Here is an 18,712-nt window from a genome sequence, read left to right as displayed (position 1 = left end):
TCCATGTTCAAATTTTTATGTGAACACAAGTTGTCGTTTCACTGGAATAAATATGCAAGAGTACAGTTACTGGGTCATGGTAAGCATATATTTATTTTTTCAAGAAAGTGTCATCTTTCCAGAGTGACTGTACCATTTTACATTTCTACCAAAAGTGTATGTGTAATTCATTTTCTTTTTCTTTTTTTTTGTGAGAATCTTCCCAGCATTTGGTGTTGTAGCTAACTTGATAGGTATCTCATTGTGGTTTTAATTTGCTTTTCTTTAATGGTTAATGATGCTGAACATCTTTTCATGTACCATCAGGTATCCCCTTTTTTGAAATTTTTTTGCCCATTTTGTAGTTGGATTTTTTTCTTCTTTCTTTCCCCCCAGTTCTAAGAGTTCTTCATATATTCTACATACTCGTACTTTGTGGTGTATAGGCCAAGCAAATATATTCTTCTAGTTTGCAGCTGTCTTTTCATCCTCTTCACAATGTCTCTCACAGGGCATCAAAATAATGAATTTTGAGTAGATTTATTATTTAGCTATTAAAATGTCATGTTACTGCTTGAAGCAAGTTAACAAATAAATTATTTATGAAAAAAACAATTTAAAAGTATTTACTGTGCAGGTATTTAAAAATTAGCAATATTTTTTCAAATATCAAATTGAGGTATTGTTGATTTACAATGTTCTATTAATTTCAGATGTACAGCATAGATAATTTTTATATATTATATATGCAATATGTGTGTGCGCTCAGTCATGTCCAATTCTTTGTGACCCTATGGACTGTAGCCTACCAGGCTCTTCTGCCCATGGGATTTTCTGGGCAAGAATAGTGGAGTGGGTAGCCATTTGCTCTTCCAAAGGATCTTACTGACCCAAGGATTGAACTCACATCTCTAGCACTGCAGTTGGATTCTTTAAATGCTGAGCCATCAGGGATTTATACCTCATTTAAAAAGCAACAAGGATATATTTGTATAGCACAGGGAATTATGACCCAGGCATTTTTAAGTTATTTTTTTGAAAATGTAGAAGCATCTCAAATATGAGGTCTGGAACTTTGAAACTGATTTTGGTTGGCATCAAAACTAAAAGTTTGTTTCTATTTGTTCATAGGTTCTGTTGCCACTGCGTGTCGTGACCCAGGGGTTCCTATGAACGGAACTCGAAATGGGGATGGACGAGAACCTGGAGACACTGTGGTTTTTCAGTGTGACCCAGGATATGAACTTCAAGGAGAGGAAAGAATAACTTGCATTCAGGTAGAAAATCGATACTTCTGGCAGCCCAGCCCACCAGTTTGTATAGGTATGAATTTAGAACAATTAAAATTTTATGCAACTGTGAAATGATGGTTAAAAACTAGTTTCAGTGTTATTAAGAACATTATTCTAGAATAGGTTCTAGATCTCAGAGGTCTATGACCTTCCAAAAAATGCACAAAATTGTAAATCATTATTTTTCCCCTGAGGAGAGAGTGGGCCTATAATTTCATTATATTCTTAGTGGTTTTAACACTCTTTTAAAAAAGTTAAGAATCAAAGTTCTTGAAAAACCTTCATCTTGCCTTATCTGCTACGTTGTTGTTCATTGTTGTTCAGTCACTAAGTTGTGTCCAACTCTTTGTGACCCCATGGACTACAGTACACCAGGCTTCCCTGTTTTTCACTATCTCCTGGAGTTTGCTCAAACTCATGTCCATTGAGTCATTGATGCCATTCAACCATCTCATCCTATGTCACCCTCTTCTCCTCCTGCCCTCAATCTTTCCAGAATCAGGGTCTTTTCCAATGAGTAGACTCTTTGCATCAAGTGGCCAGAGTATGAGGCTGTCAAAGTATATATTATCTGCCAAACAAATGTAGTTATCCAATACTTTTAAAATTTAAAGAACGAATTCAGACACTGTATTTGAAATGGGTCATATTTATCTTGCCTCTATAATGGCTATTTCTTCTAAGAAAGAAAGTTGTATCAGAAATTAAATTTGAGTTTTAGGGCTTTGATTTTTCCTTCAATCCATATATTCCAGATCAGTTTTTATTTTGATGATCTAAGGATTTGCAACCACTTGGTTCATACTTCCAACTCTCTGTCTTTTGTTTCCATGCCCTGTTCTTGAATCTCCAAGTTAAACTCTTGAAAATCAAGACACACATTATTTCTTTACCAAGTGTAAGAAAAACTTTATACCACCTTTAGAATGAAAATAGTGAGAAAATATGCTGTGTAATCTTAACAAAAAAAGATCTCATCATTAAGATTCTTACATTCAACTAATTCAGTCTGAAACCTGTGGTTCAAGTGCTTTTAAATTGTTGTCATCTAAAATATGTAATACATTTTGACTGAAATTTGTATTGTCTACTCAAAACTTTATTTATACACATATCCTTTCCTTTGGTACACTGTAAGCAAGTAGAGAGAAGATTCCATTTCTTGTTCATTGTATTTCTTCTAGAATGCAAATTTAGCACATTTAGGAGAGAAAGATTTATTTTTGTTCACTTATATCTAACTCATAAATACATTTTTACTAATTATTTCACAGAGTCACATGATAATAGGGAACGAGTGTTTAGTACTTAAGCACTCAATTATTCAGATTTATTTTATTCATTTTATATTTCTTATGCATGAGATGGAAACTCAAATTCATAAGTGTGTCCTACACATTGTTATAGACATGGAGGATTTAGCATTAAAATAATATAGAAGAGCTCTCTGTTTTTGTAAACCTACTCCTAGTAAAGTGAAAACTAAACAGTCTGGATTTTCATATCACATATTTTGCATTTAATAGTCTGGAATTAACAAAAAGCATTCAATATGGAAAATGAAACATATCTAAAGACTCAAACCAGCCAGGGTTTGACTTCTAGGTATTTCTAGACTTCTGTAGAAAATGGGGCAGATGATAATGACAAAGCTTATTAAAGAGGCTGAAAAAAATGCACAGAATAAGTGCATACCTTGAGCCAATTCAGATTTAGCCATATTTCCCTTTACAGTTTATTATTTTCATTTATACCTGTGTTGCTCACTATGCATGTATCACTGAAAGATTCTAAATCATCAAATATCTATTACTTTGCATTTTATTATAACTTCACTCGTAAATGCAGACAAAAAATACAAGGAAAAAATGCTTTCAAAGTAAAGACTGAAACAGTGAAATGTTCATTTATTTGTTTACTGCACAGGTTATCTAGAAAATGCCAATTAAACAAAAATACCACATTCCAATTAATTGGAATCTGACTGAGCATCTTGTAAAGGGCATCTGTGTAAAGAGAAAATGACAGAACTTCAGAAACTTACTTGGAACTTCTTGATTTATTGTGATTTTTACACCTATTAAATGGGTGCTATTTATTATAATTATTAGAAAGGATATAGTATAATGTTGAGAATTCTGAAATATTGAACAGCTTTACACTGAAATTCTAGAAACACAAAAATATGAAGCACAAAAGACTAAATCAGTTCAGTTCAGTTCAGTTCAGACACTCAGTCGTGTCCAACTCTTTGCGACCCCATGAATCACAGCATGCCAGGCCTCCCTGTCCATCATCAACTCCTGGAGTTCACTCAAACTCATGTCCATCGAGCCAGTGATGCCATCCAGCCATCTCATCCTCTGTCATCCCCTTTTCCTCCTGCCCCCAATCCCTCCCAGCATCAGAGTCTAAATAGGCTGTTATAAAATTCCATTTGTAGACAAGACTTTAGTCAGCAGGTAATAATTTTAGGAAAAACATGTTGAACACTAAATTTTACTTATATGGAGCAGGTTTGGGGAATTTTTTATAAGGATTTTGGTGCTGTGTATTATTTTTTTTTTATAGGGAAAGATCACTTGAGGAGAGGGATATGTATTAGAGCTTCTCAGAAGAAAATAACCTAAAAAAACAAGTCTGAAAAATTGCTAAGCCTGCAGAGAGCTTGATCTCTGAAACTGATAAGAAAGGAGTCCATGATTGGAAATACTATGCCAAAGATTAAACCCTCAACTTTTTAGAAACTTCATAAGTCTATGTGTCAGGCCATGGGGGCATAAAGCATTTTGCTTGTATGTAGAAGTAGTCAGCCTTATAGCAAATACCAAACAGAAGGACAGTCATCTTTAAAAGAGTTAATAGAATTCATTCCAACAAAATTGACAGTGTGAAGATTACTTTGGCATTGCCAGATAGAAAGTAACAGCACTCAACATGAAGGTAAATAGCAAAACCATTAGTGTGGGTGGACTGCTGAGAAAGAGAGTAGACACAAGTAAAACTGAACTGGGGAGAAAAAATAGTAATATTGTAAAACCATTATAAATAGTTGTCCATTTAACTGTCTCATAGAAACTACACTCAGAACAATTCATTAATGTCAGAATTCCATGGAACCTAAATAAAATTTTAATTCATTAATGTATTTGATTTAAAGAGAATCTTATTTTTGGTGCTTTATGATTAGATATATAAAAATAAAAATGTATTTTCCAAATGTTATTTAAAGTTTTATATATTTAAAGCAAAGCTAATTTTCTTTATTGTTGATTTGTTTGGGATTTATACAAATGTCAGATAATGTCTCTGCTTGTCTCAAAGGTTTTACAGATTTTCAGAATCTGCTGCAGCAATGAAATTTATCAGGAAAACCTCAATAAGTAATTTAAATAATTGAATTAAAAGAATTTTAAAAGACTTTATGCTCGAAGAGTAGTATAATCACAAAATATATTCAGTAAGATACTTAAAATATGTATAATGGATTTTCCTATATCCTATGTGATAAAGAATATACACTATAAATGTAAATGTAGATGTGGCATGTGCATAAAATTGCTAATGATAAAAGATCACTATTTCCTGTGAAAAATAAAACTGAAACAAACCAATAAAATTGCTACCACAGTCCCCCCAAATTACAAATAACACCACTTCCTTAGAATGTGAAAGAAAACACAAAAATATTCTTGCCTTAATTCATACATATATGCATTTGCTATTAGACATATTTTTCTGATACTTTCCAAATTCACATTTGATTTCAAAAGTTCCAAAGACAAAATATGCCATTATTTTTATCAAAGCATGTAGCTACAAATTAGGTTGTCATTCAATCTAGTCATAATTAATCTTCACAAGGAATGCAAGGAGCCAGTAACAATTCAGCAACATTTATAGAATATGTAGTATATGCTAAATCTCACATAGAAAATAACATATAAGACAGTTTTTAGGTTATGGATTAAAGATGAATGCAGACACCTGAAAGGAATATTTAAATAATATATAGTAAGGAAAGTGATAGAGATAGGCAAACGTTGCTATGAATACCAGGTTGTTCTGGAGACAGCTGCCATAAAGCCCTGGCTGACTATTTCTAGGAAAACTCCCTGGTGTGTGCTCAGTCACTCTGTCATTTCTGACTCTTTGTGACCCCACAGACTGTAGGTAGTGGCCAGGCGCCTCTGTTCATGGGATTTTCCAGGCAAGAATACTGGAGTGGATTGCTATTTCCTTCTCCAAGGGATCTTCTCAACCCAGGGATGGAACCCATGTCTTTTGAGTCTCCTGTATTGGCAGGCGAATTCTTTACTATTGGAAACTCCCTAGAGGTAGTGATGAATCTTGAGACATAATAAAGAGGTACATAGATGTAGAAGGGAAACAGACATTTCAGGAAAAACAAATAGGATGCATGCTGCTGCTGCTGCTAAGTTGCTTCAGTCGTGTCCGACTCTGTGCGACCCCATAGATGGCAGCTCACCAGGCTCCCCCGTCCCTGGGATTCTCCAGGCAAGAACACTGGAGTGGGTTGCCATTTCCTTCTCCAAAGCATGAAAGTGAAAAGTGAAAGGGAAGTCGCTCAGTCATGTCTGACTCTTAGCGACCCCATGGACCGCGGCCCACCAGGCTCCTCCGTCCGTGGGATTTTCCAGGCAAGAGTACTGGAGTGGGGTTCCATTGTCTTCTCCAAATGGGATGCATAAAGGCATGTTAATACAAGGAACAACTAAATAATTATTTGAGTGTAAATTACGTGTATAGATTGGTGGTTGATGCAAATGGAAAGGTTGCAAGGGTTAAGACATGAAAGCTGTACTGGAGTCAGGGCATTATGTTTTAGACAGTGTGAAGTAACAGCAGAATTTTATGCATGGGTATAATCTGATAGGGCTTCCCCAGTGGCTCAGCAGTAAAGATTCCACCTGCAGTGCAGGACACGCAGGTTCACTCCCTTGGTGGAGAAGATACCCTGGAAGAGGGCATGGCAACCCACTCCAGTATTCTTGCCTGGAAAACCCCATGAACAGAGGATCCTGGCAGGCTATATCCCGTAGGGTCACAAAGACTCAGATACAACTGAAGAGATTTACTTGGAAGATGTATTGGAGGAAATAGATTACACTGTGTGTGTCCTCAATCACTTGGTCATGTCCAACTATGCTAGATTATACTAGAGGCATGAAAAACAAACCAAAAAAAGCAATAATTCTGGAGGCATTTAAGACTCAGATCTAAAAATGTGGTATTAGAGAAGAAAAGATAGAGTGAAAATATCTATGAAGAACTATGAAATGGTGTCTTGGTAGTGCTTACTGATAGACTGGAGTCAAAGGGGCAGTGAAGAAATGGAAGAATCTTGGGCTCCTACCTTGGGAATATATGTGGATGGATAATAGTGACAATAAAACAACCTAGGAATATAGGAGAAATTTGAATTAAGGTTTGGGTATATTGGATATTCTGTGTTTGATGTACCCATAGGCTATCAGGTAGAGAGATAAATCAGTAAGCTTGGGGATATGGTTTAGAATTAATCAGGGAAATCTGCTGGAGATGATAGGAAAAAGGAGTTATCAATATATAAGTGGAAGATAAAGTAACAGTTTGGATATGGAATTAAAAGACGCTTACTCCTTGAAAGGAAAGTTATGACCAACCTAGACAGCATATTAAAAAGCAGAGACATTACTTTGCCAACAAAGGTCTGTCTAGTCAAGGCTATGGTTTTTCCAGTGGTCATGTATGGATGTGAGAGTTGGACTGTGAAGAAAGCTAAGCGCCGAAGAATTGATGCTTTTGAATTGTGGTGTTAGAGAAGACTCTTGAGTGTCCCTTGGACTGCAAGGAGATCCAACCAGTCCATCCTAAAGGAGATCAGTCCTGGGTGTTCATTGGAAGGAAGATGCTAAATCTGAAACTCCAATACTTTGGCCACCTCATGCAAAGTGTTGACTCATTGGAAAAGACTCTGATGCTGGGAGGGATTGGGGGCAGGAGGAGAAGGGGACGACAGAGGATGAGATGGCTGGATGGCATCACCAACTCGATGGATATGAGTTTGAGTAAACTCCGGGAGTTGGTGATGGACAGGGAGGCCTGGCGTGCTGCGATTCATGGGGTCACAAAAAGTCAGACACGACTGAGCGACTGAACTGACTGAACTGAATGGGAAGAATGTAATAGAGTGTAAATTAGAGATGATTATGGAAGTAATTCAGGAAAATTACCAAAATTATAAGATGAAGTGAAAGAGGTGCTTGCCAATAAAACTGAGGTCTGTACAAAGACATCAAAAAAAAAAAAAAAAAAAAGTGAAATTCCAAAAGGAGAGTGAGTTTAAGGTGAAAGTCAACAGTTAAGGATGATTACAGGTATGAAGAGAAAGATAAAGGCAGAAATTGCATCTTTATTGTCAGTACCAAAGTCATCTGAAGGTGAGCTAAGAAGGGTTTGTGTTGGAGGCAAGGGGGCTAAGAGAAATAGCAATGGCTGGAGAGAGAATGAGAAGTGGGGAGGAACAAATAAAGACATCGAGAATCCCTAAGGAATTAAAAGATTGTCTCGCTATAATTTAAAATGAAAAAATTCTATGCCTGACATAAGTTTTCTCAGGATAAATACTTTGGTGCTTTTCTTTGAAAAATAAGAAACCATATTTTTTTTTTTTCCAATGTGACATTCTTTGCTAATTATGTTAGTCTGCCTATAGGTATATATAGTACATATGTGATGAAAGAGAATGAGATTAGACTCTTTTTCAGAAGGCTTAGTTGTAAAATAAAAATAAATAAATTCAAAATAATTAAGGAGATAATTTTATTAAAAATGAATTATTATAGAATTTTACCATTGTAATATATAGCAATAACAAATCACTAAGTTATACACCAAGAACTAACAGAGTGTTGTAGGTCTATTGTAATTCAAAAACAAACAAAGTCATAGAAAAAGTGATCAGAGTTGTGGTTACCAGAGTCATGGAGTTGGGGAAAGCTACTTGTATGAAGATGGTTAAAAACACAAGATATTTAGCTATCCAGTTAATAAGTCCTAGTGATATAATGTATAATATGATATGAAACACAACTGTATCTTATATGAATATGTAACAATTGTTAGAGTAAATCTTGAGTTATAAGCACAAGAATTTTAATTTTTTCTTTAATTGTTTATCTCTATGATAAGACAGATGTTTACTCAATTCATTGTAGTGATCATTTAAAAGCTAAAAAGGGTTATTACAGGATGGGGGCAGGGACAAACTACTGTGATAGGAAAACATGTGAAAGTAACATCTTCAAGCATCTGAAAAATTAGGAAAAAGGGATTTTGCTCTTATAGAAAAGAGTACACAAGGTGAAAAAGAACAAGGTGTGGGAAGTGAGTTGAAAGGGTGGCCCAGAATGTTGTTCTCTGGGTCCAACCTGTCCTTAGGTTGTGTGCCGGCTCAAGGCTGAGGGAGAACCAGAGTCCGAGAACCTAGAGAAAGGAGAGAAAATTGAGCAAAGTTTGGTTGTATGCAGTTTATTGTGATTGATCTGTGAGTACAAGCAATTCAACTAATCATTTGAGTCAAAGAAAGGGAGTTTACAAGGTCTGTGCCTGGTTTTGTCACAGAAAACTAAGGGGTCTTATTTAGGAGGTTTTATCTAAGATAAGTGAACCTTATATAGTTAGATGGTAAGGAGAGGATATTCACTGTGAACCCATATAACCAAAAACAGAAGGATAAAGGAATTTCTAAACCATTAGGTAAAATTCAACATTTTCAGCTGAAAAAAAAAAAAGGGAAAGGAAATAGGTTAGAGGGAGCTTTGTTTTATTTTTAGGATGAAAGAGATTTGAGTACCTGTGGACAACAAGGAAGAAGCCAGAGAATAAAGGAGATGAACGAACATAATTCTCAAAAAGAGAAACTGTGTGACCAAATGTAGGGTGTTATCCTGGATTAACAGGAGGGATTCATTACCCTCTGACGGTAGAGAAAAATACTCAGGGAGCATTAAAGTTTGAAGAGGGAGATCTACAGAAAGCTGAGATAGTCTGTTTAATCATTTGATATGATATCACAAAAACATACAGGTGATAGGGTAAATAAATTAAGGCTAAGCAAATAAATATTCTAGGCAGAGTAGGTCATCTGTTGTTACCGTGACACTGAGGGCAAGGTTGCAGAAGGTCATAGGGAAATGAAATAGCAGGCACCCATTATTTAGATGCTTCAATTCAGTTCAGTTCAGTTGCTCAGTCATGTCCGACTCTTGGTGACCCCATAAATTGCAGCACGCCAGGCCTCCATGTCCATCACCAACTTCTGGAGTTCACCCAAACTCATGTCCATTGAGTCAGTGATGCCATCCAGCCATATCATCCTCTGTCGTCCCCTTCTCCTCCTGCCCCCAATCCCTCCCAGCATCAGAGTCTTTTCCAATGAGTCAGCTCTTCACATGAGGTGGCCAAAGTACTGGAGTTTCAGCTTTAGCATCAGTCCTTCCAAAGAATACCCAGGGCTGATCTCCTTTAGGATGGACTGGTTGGATCTCCTTGCGGTCCAAGGGACTCTCAAGAGTCTTCTCCAACACCACAGTTTAAAAGCATCAATTCTTCGGCACTCAGCCTTCTTCACAGTCCAACTCTCACATCCATACATGACCACTGGAAAAACCATGGCCTTGACTAGAAGGACCTTTGTTGGCAAAGTAATGTCTCTGCTTGAATATGCTATCTAGGTTTGTCATAACTTTCTTTCCAAGGAGTAAGAGTCTTTTAATTTCATGGCTACAATCACCATCTGCAGTGATTTTAGATGATAAAGATTACCAAATTCTAATAATGATATTACATATCTGGGCTCAGGCAAAGAACAAAAATCTGAAATGTTGCCAGAATCAAAATTCTCCTTTGAAAACCAGTTTTGTGCTGTCAAAAGGATCCGGTATAACTTATAACTCAATGATAAAATTTACCTGTGAAAAACTGTGACTTCAAAGCTGAGATACGAGAATGATGATATGTGCACGAGACATCATATGGCACCATGAGAACTCCAGTCTCCATCTCAGTCACTCTCTCTCAGGTGCACACGTGTGTGTTTACCTCCACACTGTCTCACTCCATCACCAGAACCCTCCATATCTCAATTGCTCTAAGTTTCCTAAGCTGCCAACTTTAAATATTATTTTCTTATCAAGCTGTGTTTAACAGGCTCTAACAATAACCCCCTAAAGAATCTGTTCTCTGAATTTCTCTGACAGTTTTTTGGACCTCTCCACTGAAGTGTTACAGAAACCTTTGTCAGGCCATTATAATAACTGTGGTAACTGTCCATTTTCGTCAACAAGTCAGGCAACTAGAATTTAAGAATGTCCTAACATTCAGTTTGTTCTGTGCTGTGCTTAGTCACTCAGACGTGTCTCTTTGTGATCCCCTGGACTCTAGCCGGTCAGGCTCCTCTCTTCATCCAGACTCTCTAGGCAAGGATACTGGAATGGGTTGTTATGCCCTCACCCAGTGGATCTTCCTGACCCAGGGATCAAATCCAGGTCTCCTGCATTGCAGGCAGATTCTTTACCAGCTAAGCTACCAGGGAAGTCCTAACATTCAGTTTAGGAGTGTTTTATTATAAAGTTATATTGGTTCTCAGTTATCCATTTTCACATGTTAACTATTATCAAAGCCTCTTCTTCCATAAATAAAGGTATCAGGGAACATTTGAAAATGAACCAAATACTTCATATTCTATTATCCCACATATTACTAGAGATTTTGCTTTGCTTTGTTTCTATCTTTTTTTCTCGGTAACCTTCAGAGTTTTTCTTAGTAATTATGAGGAAATCATTTTTACTCCTCTTAATGTGTTTCTTTTATAAGAATCAAAATAGTAATAGCAAGGGAGAGAAGTATAAATGTAACTTTTTCTTGTCTTTTAAATCCAATAAAGGAGCTAAATTCACTCTATGCATGTATTTAGTATTTTAATGGTCTTTCTTGAAAGATCATGCAGTATTTAAGCATCCAGTACTATAAAAAATTGAGTTTGTACAAAAACCTCTAAACTTTTTTAGATATGTGTTCTCTAAATACTGATAGATAATTTTATTAATCACTTAAGGGATTTTGTTTGTTTGTTTTAAATTAAAGCACCCTGTGGAGGCAATTTAACAGGATCTTCAGGATTTATTCTTTCGCCAAACTTTCCTCATCCATATCCCCATAGTAGGGACTGTGACTGGACCATCACCGTCAATGCAGACTATGTTATCTCCTTGGCATTTATCAGGTGAGTTCCTATCCCTTTCCACAGCTTAAAAATTGTTCTGTTTATTTTGAATTAGCATTTGCACTAGGAAATATTTATTTTTACATGACATTTTACTTTTTTTTTTTTTTACCAATTTCAATACTAGTATTTTGCAATAAACAATTTAAATATAACAGCATAGATTCCAACGTAGTTCTGCAGGCTAATGAGTGTGCATCACTCACCAGTTTCCAGTATAGAGGAAACCTGTTAAAGGTTGAATAGTTTATTGATTTTCATGAAACATTATCTCTTCATAACCTTTCCTCTCTCCCTGAACTTACTATCATTGCTTCAAAAGATTCTATGTTTCCTAAACTTAAAGATTAAAAGGTCAGCATTTTGAGGAATGTTTCCTCCCATATGTGCACCATCAAAAATGTCTTTGAAGTATCTGTGCAGCACCATTATTGGGCTTGGGAAAATATATATATACCACGTACCATTCTTTCTGGTGGTCTCATTAAGTCAACTGTCAAGAATTTGATGGGTAATCTTCATGTAATTTCTCAGCAGAATTTGTCTTCTGATGGAACTTTACATAAGGTGTTCAAAATTTACATTTGTTGTTTAGCAGTATCAGTTGAAAAGTTAGCTTAGTACTGACAGTGGAGGATGCAGCTTCTTGTGTGGCAAAGAAATTACTGAGTTTAAGCCCCAGCTCTGTTGTTATCATTTGTGTTACCTTGGGTAAGTTATTATCTGAATGAGTAATATCATAATATATGATTTTTTAATAATATTATTTGAGCCTCTGATTCCTCACATGAAGTAACAGCTGTATCACAAAACCAGGCCTAATTCTTTTCCTTAAGATTTCAATGGGAATGTTAGGTATCAGCAACTTAAAGAGTTTCTACCTAGAAATGTTCCTGATCTTAGTGTCCAAGACTAAAGTCTGCTGGCTCTTGTAACACAGCTCTTCCATCTGCTAGCATATCACAGCTGCTTGGTTTTTATGTAAATTTTTAAGCTGAACATTTTTTCTAATATATGAAAGTGAAAGTCACTCAGTCATGTCTGACTCTTTGCAGCCCCATGGACTATATGGTCTGTGGAATTCTCCAGACCAGAATATTCGTGTGAGTAGTGTTTCCCTTCTCCAGGGGATCTTCCCAACCCAGGAATCAAACCCAGGTCTTCCGCAATTCTGGCAGATTCTTTACCAGCTAAGCCACAAAGGAAACCAATATATGAAACCTAGATTAAAAAAAAAAAAAAAAAAAAAAAAACTAGAAAAAAGATAATTCAAATTCATGAAAAATTTCAAAAGTATAAATATATGGAATTTTTATTTCTATAATTTGTAGTAGTACATTGATAATGGTAACAACAAAGCAACACTTGATGGCAATGTTGGTTATATGCCAAGACCCAGTTATAAGACAATTTTCCGAAGTAAATACTGTAATTCTCATTTTTACCGTAGAGGAAATGGCAGTACAAACATTAAAAATGTCAGGATGCATGATACAAGGTTTAATTTACTTTAAAATTGTTTTAGTTAATAACTGAATGGTAGAAGGTTGTATTACATGAAGTGTGTGCGCAGAAGTTGATTTACTGTTGTATCATTGATTACGTGACCTAAGAGAGACTACTGACATATCACGCTCTCATTGGGAAAATGGAAATGATAATCTCTTCCTTATACCACAGGATTATTGACAAAAAACAAGTTAATATTTATGAAACTATTTGTAAAAGATAGAGTGTACTATCTTCCCAGGTTTTTAGGAAAAATAATCATTATATTTATGTCTTCAGTTTTCTAAGTGTGTGGGTTCTATAATCATTATAGGACAATTCTCATACTTTGAAGGTTGTTAAGGCAAGTTTATTATGCAAGTTTGAAACATTTAAATATTGATTTGAATAGTTTATGTGCTCAAATGTCTTTATTTGCACACTGTTTACTTTTGGTGAAGAGTATATTGGCTCAATTTGCCTACTTTAAGTTCTAAAAGAAGAAAATATATTTACTTTCAAGGAAAAGAATACCTAGTACAATGTGCAGTGCTTTGAATAATTTAAATGCAGATTTTATCTTTCCAAATTTTGTTTGAATCTGGTATGTAGAGTTCAGTTTTAAAACAAGAATGCTCTTAAATTTTGAAGTTCAAGGCAAATAGATTCACGGACAAAGCAAAAAGCGATGCAAAATATCTGGTGAAAAATTTTAAAATACAGTTAATGTCTTACACATTTTACTGATATAAAGTAACTTAAGGATATGTAGCTAACAAGGACACAAGCATCTTGAACCTAAACTCTGACTGCAAATCCTGTATCAATTATCAGCTTAAACATTGTTAGCCTTACAGTCATTTGTATTCCCTGTAGACATAATGCCAACTTAGAAATACTTGAAAATATCAAGATGTCTTCTTTCTTTTTCTAGTGCTGATTTTATATGCATATTCAGTGTGCTGTTGCCAGGGGGATTTTTAAATTGACTTATTTTGACAGAATCTGTTATTTTTAAATATAATGATTGAATTAATATATAATTTATGGGACTATTATGATTAAAACCATAGCAATAACCATTTCACTTTTTTCTTCCTTCCTTCCTTCCTTTCTTTTTTCTTTTCTTTTAGTTTTAGCATAGAACCAAACTATGATTTCCTCTATATATATGATGGGCCAGACAGTAATAGTCCCTTGATTGGAAGTTTTCAAGACAGCAAATTACCGGAGAGGATAGAAAGCAGCTCAAATAACATGCATTTGGCTTTTCGGAGTGATGGATCTGTTAGTTACACTGGATTCCATTTAGAGTATAAAGGTAAATGTGAACATTTGATTTTAGCATCATGATTTAAATTGTGAATATTTTATATGAGAGAATAATGTCATATTGGCCATTGTCAGCGGTTAGTTATATGTGCAGTTCTTAAAGCATACTACCTGCAATTCATCTCACAAAAGAGCACTCACTGTAGACTTTTCCTATGAGCGAGAAGGAAATTAGCATTTCCTAATTACTACCAAAGGAAATGTATCACACAAACAAATAAGCCATTAGGATACTGCAGAAGTTGGCTGAGACCACAAAATATTTCTTAAAAAACAAAGTCATTTTTGGAAGCTGAAGTTTCACTTGAATATCAAATATTCAGAGACTACTCTCATGGATAAAAATATTCAAAAGTATACGATTCACAAAATATTTTGACAATTATACTCAGAAAACATCTGAAAATATTTAAATAGGTCAACATTTAGAATAGGGTGAATATAATATGCTCTAAATCAAATCCCTTATGACTATACAGTGGAAGTGAGAAACATATTCAAGAGATTGGATCTGATAGACAGAGTGCCTGAAGAACTATGAACCTAAGTTAGTGACATTGTACAGGAGACAGGGATCAAGACCATCCCTAAGAAAAAGAAATGCAAAAAACCAAAATGGTTGTCTGATGAGGCCTTACAAATATCTGTGAAAGGAGAAAAGGAAAGATATCTTTTAAATCAAGATAACAAGATAAGATATCTTATATTATATAATGGGCATATGCCCATTTGAATACAGAGTTCCAAAGAATAACAAGGAGAGATAAGAAATTCTTCCTCAGTGATCAATGCAAAGAAATAGAGGAAAACAATAGAATGGGAAAGACTAGAGATCACTTCAAGAAAATTAGAGATACCAAGGAAAAATTTCATGCAAAGATGAGCACAATAGAGAAAAGAAATGGTATGGACCTAACAGAAGCAGAAAATATTAAGAAGAGGTGGCAAGAATACACAGAAGAACTATTAAAAAAAAAAAAAAAATCTTCATGACCCAGATAATCACAATGCTGTGATCACTCAGAGCCAGACATCCTGGAATGTGAAGTCAAGTGGACCTGAGGAAGCATCTCTATGAATAAAGCTAGTAGAGGTGATGGAATTCCAGCTAAGCTATTTCCAATCTTAAAAGATGATGCTGTGAAAGTACTGCACTGAGTATGCAAGCAAATTTGGAAAACTCAGCACTGGCCACTGGACTGGAAAAGGTCACTTTCATTCCAATCCCAAAGAAAGTCAATGCCAAAGAATGCTCAAACTACTGCACAATTGTACTCATCTCACATGCTAGTAAAGTAATGCTCAAAATTCTCCAAGCCAGGCTTCAACAGTGCATGAACAGTGAACTTCCAGATGTTTGAGGTGGATTTAGAAAAAGCAGAGGAACAACAGATCAAATTGCCAACATGTGTTGGATCATTGAAAAAGCAAAAGAGTTCCAGAAAAAACATCTACTTCTGTTTCGTCGACTATGCCTAAGCCTTTGTGTGGATCACAATAAACTGTGAAAAATTCTGAAAGAGATGGGAATACCAGACCACCTGACCTGCCTCTTGAGAAATCTGTATGCAGGTCATGAAGCAACAGTTAGAATTGGACATGGAACAACAGACTGGTTCCAAATCAGGAAAGGAGTACGTCAAGGCTGTAAATTGTCACCATGCTTATTTAACTTATATGCAGAGTACATCATGAGAAACTCTGGGCTGGAGAAAGCACATGCAGGAATCAAGATTGCCGGGAGAAATATCAATAGCCTCAGATATGCAGATGACCCACCCCTATGGCAGAAAGTGAAGAACAAAAGAGCCTCTTGATGAAAGTGAAAAAGGAGAGTGAAAAAGTTGGTTTAAAACTCAACATTCAGAACACTAAGATCATGGCAACTGGTCCCATCACTTCATAGCAAATAGATGGGAAAACAGTGGAAACCATGACAGACTTTATTTTGGGGGGCTCCAAAATCACTGCAGAAGGTGACTGCAGCCATGAAATTAAAAAACATTTGCTCCTTGGAGGGAAGGTTATGACCAACCTAGACAGCATATTGAAAATCAGAGACATTCCTTTGCCAACAAAGTTCCATACAGTCAAAGGTACAGTCTTTCCAGCAGCCATGTATGGATGTGAGAGTCGGACTTTAAAGAAAGCTGAGCAGTGAAGAATTGGTGCTTTTGAACTGTGGTGATGGATAAGACACTTGTGAGTCCCTTGGACTGCAAGGAGATCCAACCAGTTCATCCTAAAGGAAATCAGTCCTGAATATTCATTGAAAAGACTAATGCTGAAGCTGAAACTCCAATTCTTTGGTCACCTGATGCGAAGAACTGACTCATTTGAAAAGACCCTGATGCTGGGAAAGATTGAAGGTGGGAGGAAAAGGGGACGACAGAGGATGAAATGGTTGAATGGCATCACCGACTCTATGGACATGAGTTTGAGTAAGCTGTGGGAGTTAGTGATAGACAGGGAGGCCTGGCATGATGCAGTCCACGGGGCCGCAGAGTCAGACACGACTGAGGGATTGAACTAAACTGAATATGACATGGTAATGAATATAATATTTTATAACATTTCTGTATTTAAATGAATTAATATTAAGATATATATGGATATTCCTTGGGCCTTCCCAGGTGGCACTAGTGGTAAAGAAACCCCCTGCAAATGCAGGAGATGTAAGAGAGTCGGGTTTGATCCCAGGGTCAGGAAGGGCACAGCAACCCACTCTAGTATTCTTGCATGGAGAATCCCATGAAGAAAGAAGCCTGGTAGGCTAAGGTCCATAAGGTTGAAAAGAGTCGGACATGACTGAAGGGACTTAGCATGTACATATATGGATATTTATAAATATAAGTTTTCTATTCAATGCATATAAGGACAAATTAGATCTTATTAGTTTAAAGTTAAATTTTATTTTTCAAAAATTAATTCTATAAAGGATACTGATAAAGGGGTCATTTGAGTTATGTAAATGCATACTTTGAATTTATTACTTACTGCTTTGATTTTATTTTTTTCCCCACTATAGAATATTTTAAGTAGGTAAAAGTTATACAGAATAGTAAAACAAACTTCAAAGTATTTCTATCCAATTTGACAGACTTTTAACATGGTGTTATATTTGCTTCAAATCTTGTTATTCTTGTTTTAAGAAATATTCAATTGAAACTTCTGAATTTGCACTGGGAAGAGAGGTGTGTGTTTTTTTTGTGGTTGTTATTGTTTCTTTTAAGGGTTATCAAAAGAAGTCAAGCTGAAACCCTGCCTTAAATACATTTTCAGCTAGAGACAAAAGAAAATGTTGGGAGTAGTGGTTTGGGACTTCAAAGGAGAAAAAGGCAATCCACATTGATGGAAAAGTAAATGTTTGATACATAAATGTTTGCTGGGCTGTGCAGAGACAAGGAGATAAAAAGTGGATTCTGCTCTCTAGCCCCTGCTGAGTTTCCACTGCTGCAACCTAGCCTATAGTGATTGCAGATGTCTTTGGTCATCAGTCAGTCAGTTCAGTCACTCAGTCGTGTCCAAAAATTTGTGACTTCATGGACTACAGCCATGGACTATGCCAGGCTTCCTGTCCATCACCAACTCCCAGAGCTTACTCAGACTCATGTCCATCGAGTAGGTGATGCCATCCAATCATCTCATACTCTGTCGTCCCCTTCTCCTCCTGCCTTCAATCTTTCCCAGCATCAGGGTCTTTTCCAAGGAGTCAGTTCTTTGCATCAGGTAGCCAAAGTTTTGGAGTTTCAGCTTCAGCATCAGTCCTTCCAATGAATATTCAGGACTAATTTCCTTTAGGATTGACTGGTTTGATCTCCTTGCAGTTGTGGGGACTCTCAAGAGTCTTCTCCAACACCACAATTCAAAACATCAGTTCTTTGGTGCTCAGCTTTGTTTATGGTCCAGCTCTCACATCCATACATGACTACTGGAAAAGCCATAGCTTTGACTAGATGGACCTTAGTTAGCAAAGTAATGTTTCTGATTTTTAACGTGCTGTCTAGGTTGGTCATAACTTTTGATTTGAGGAGCAAGCGTCTTTTAAATTCATGGCTGCAGTCACCATGTGCAGTGATTTTGGAGCCAAAAAAACACAAAGTTTCTTACTGTTTCCATTGTTTCTCTATCTATTTGCCATGAAGTGATGGGACCAGATGCCACGATCTTAAGTTTTTTGAATGTTGAGTTTGATGCCAGCTTTTTTACTCTCCTCTTTCACTTTCATTAAGAGCCTCTCTTCTTTGATTTCTGCCATAAGGGCCCATCTTTGGTCAGAAATGTATTCTATTTTAGGTACATGCCCTTCAGCTAAATTTTTAGGTAGCTAAGT

At 36.1% G+C, this 18,712-nt stretch overlaps 1 protein-coding gene across 2 annotated transcripts in view; it reads left to right on the top strand.

Annotated features, from left to right (window-relative positions):
* The window catches only part of CSMD3 (CUB and Sushi multiple domains 3), a 1,458,322-nt gene that overhangs the window by 1,105,052 nt on the left and 334,558 nt on the right, over positions 1-18,712 (top strand). For both annotated transcript variants that reach the window (XM_044928635.1, XM_025265188.2), the window contains 3 exons: positions 1,111-1,302; positions 11,421-11,559; positions 14,181-14,368. In XM_044928635.1, the coding sequence (XP_044784570.1) occupies positions 1,111-1,302; positions 11,421-11,559; positions 14,181-14,368 (519 nt within the window). The remainder of the gene's footprint in view (positions 1-1,110; positions 1,303-11,420; positions 11,560-14,180; positions 14,369-18,712) is intronic.

This window comes from Bubalus bubalis, chromosome 15 (assembly GCF_019923935.1).
Source record: "Bubalus bubalis isolate 160015118507 breed Murrah chromosome 15, NDDB_SH_1, whole genome shotgun sequence".
In the NCBI taxonomy this organism is placed as follows: domain Eukaryota; kingdom Metazoa; phylum Chordata; class Mammalia; order Artiodactyla; family Bovidae; genus Bubalus; species Bubalus bubalis.
The sequence above is the reverse complement of the archived record's forward strand: the minus strand, read 5'-3'. Positions and strand labels throughout refer to the sequence as shown.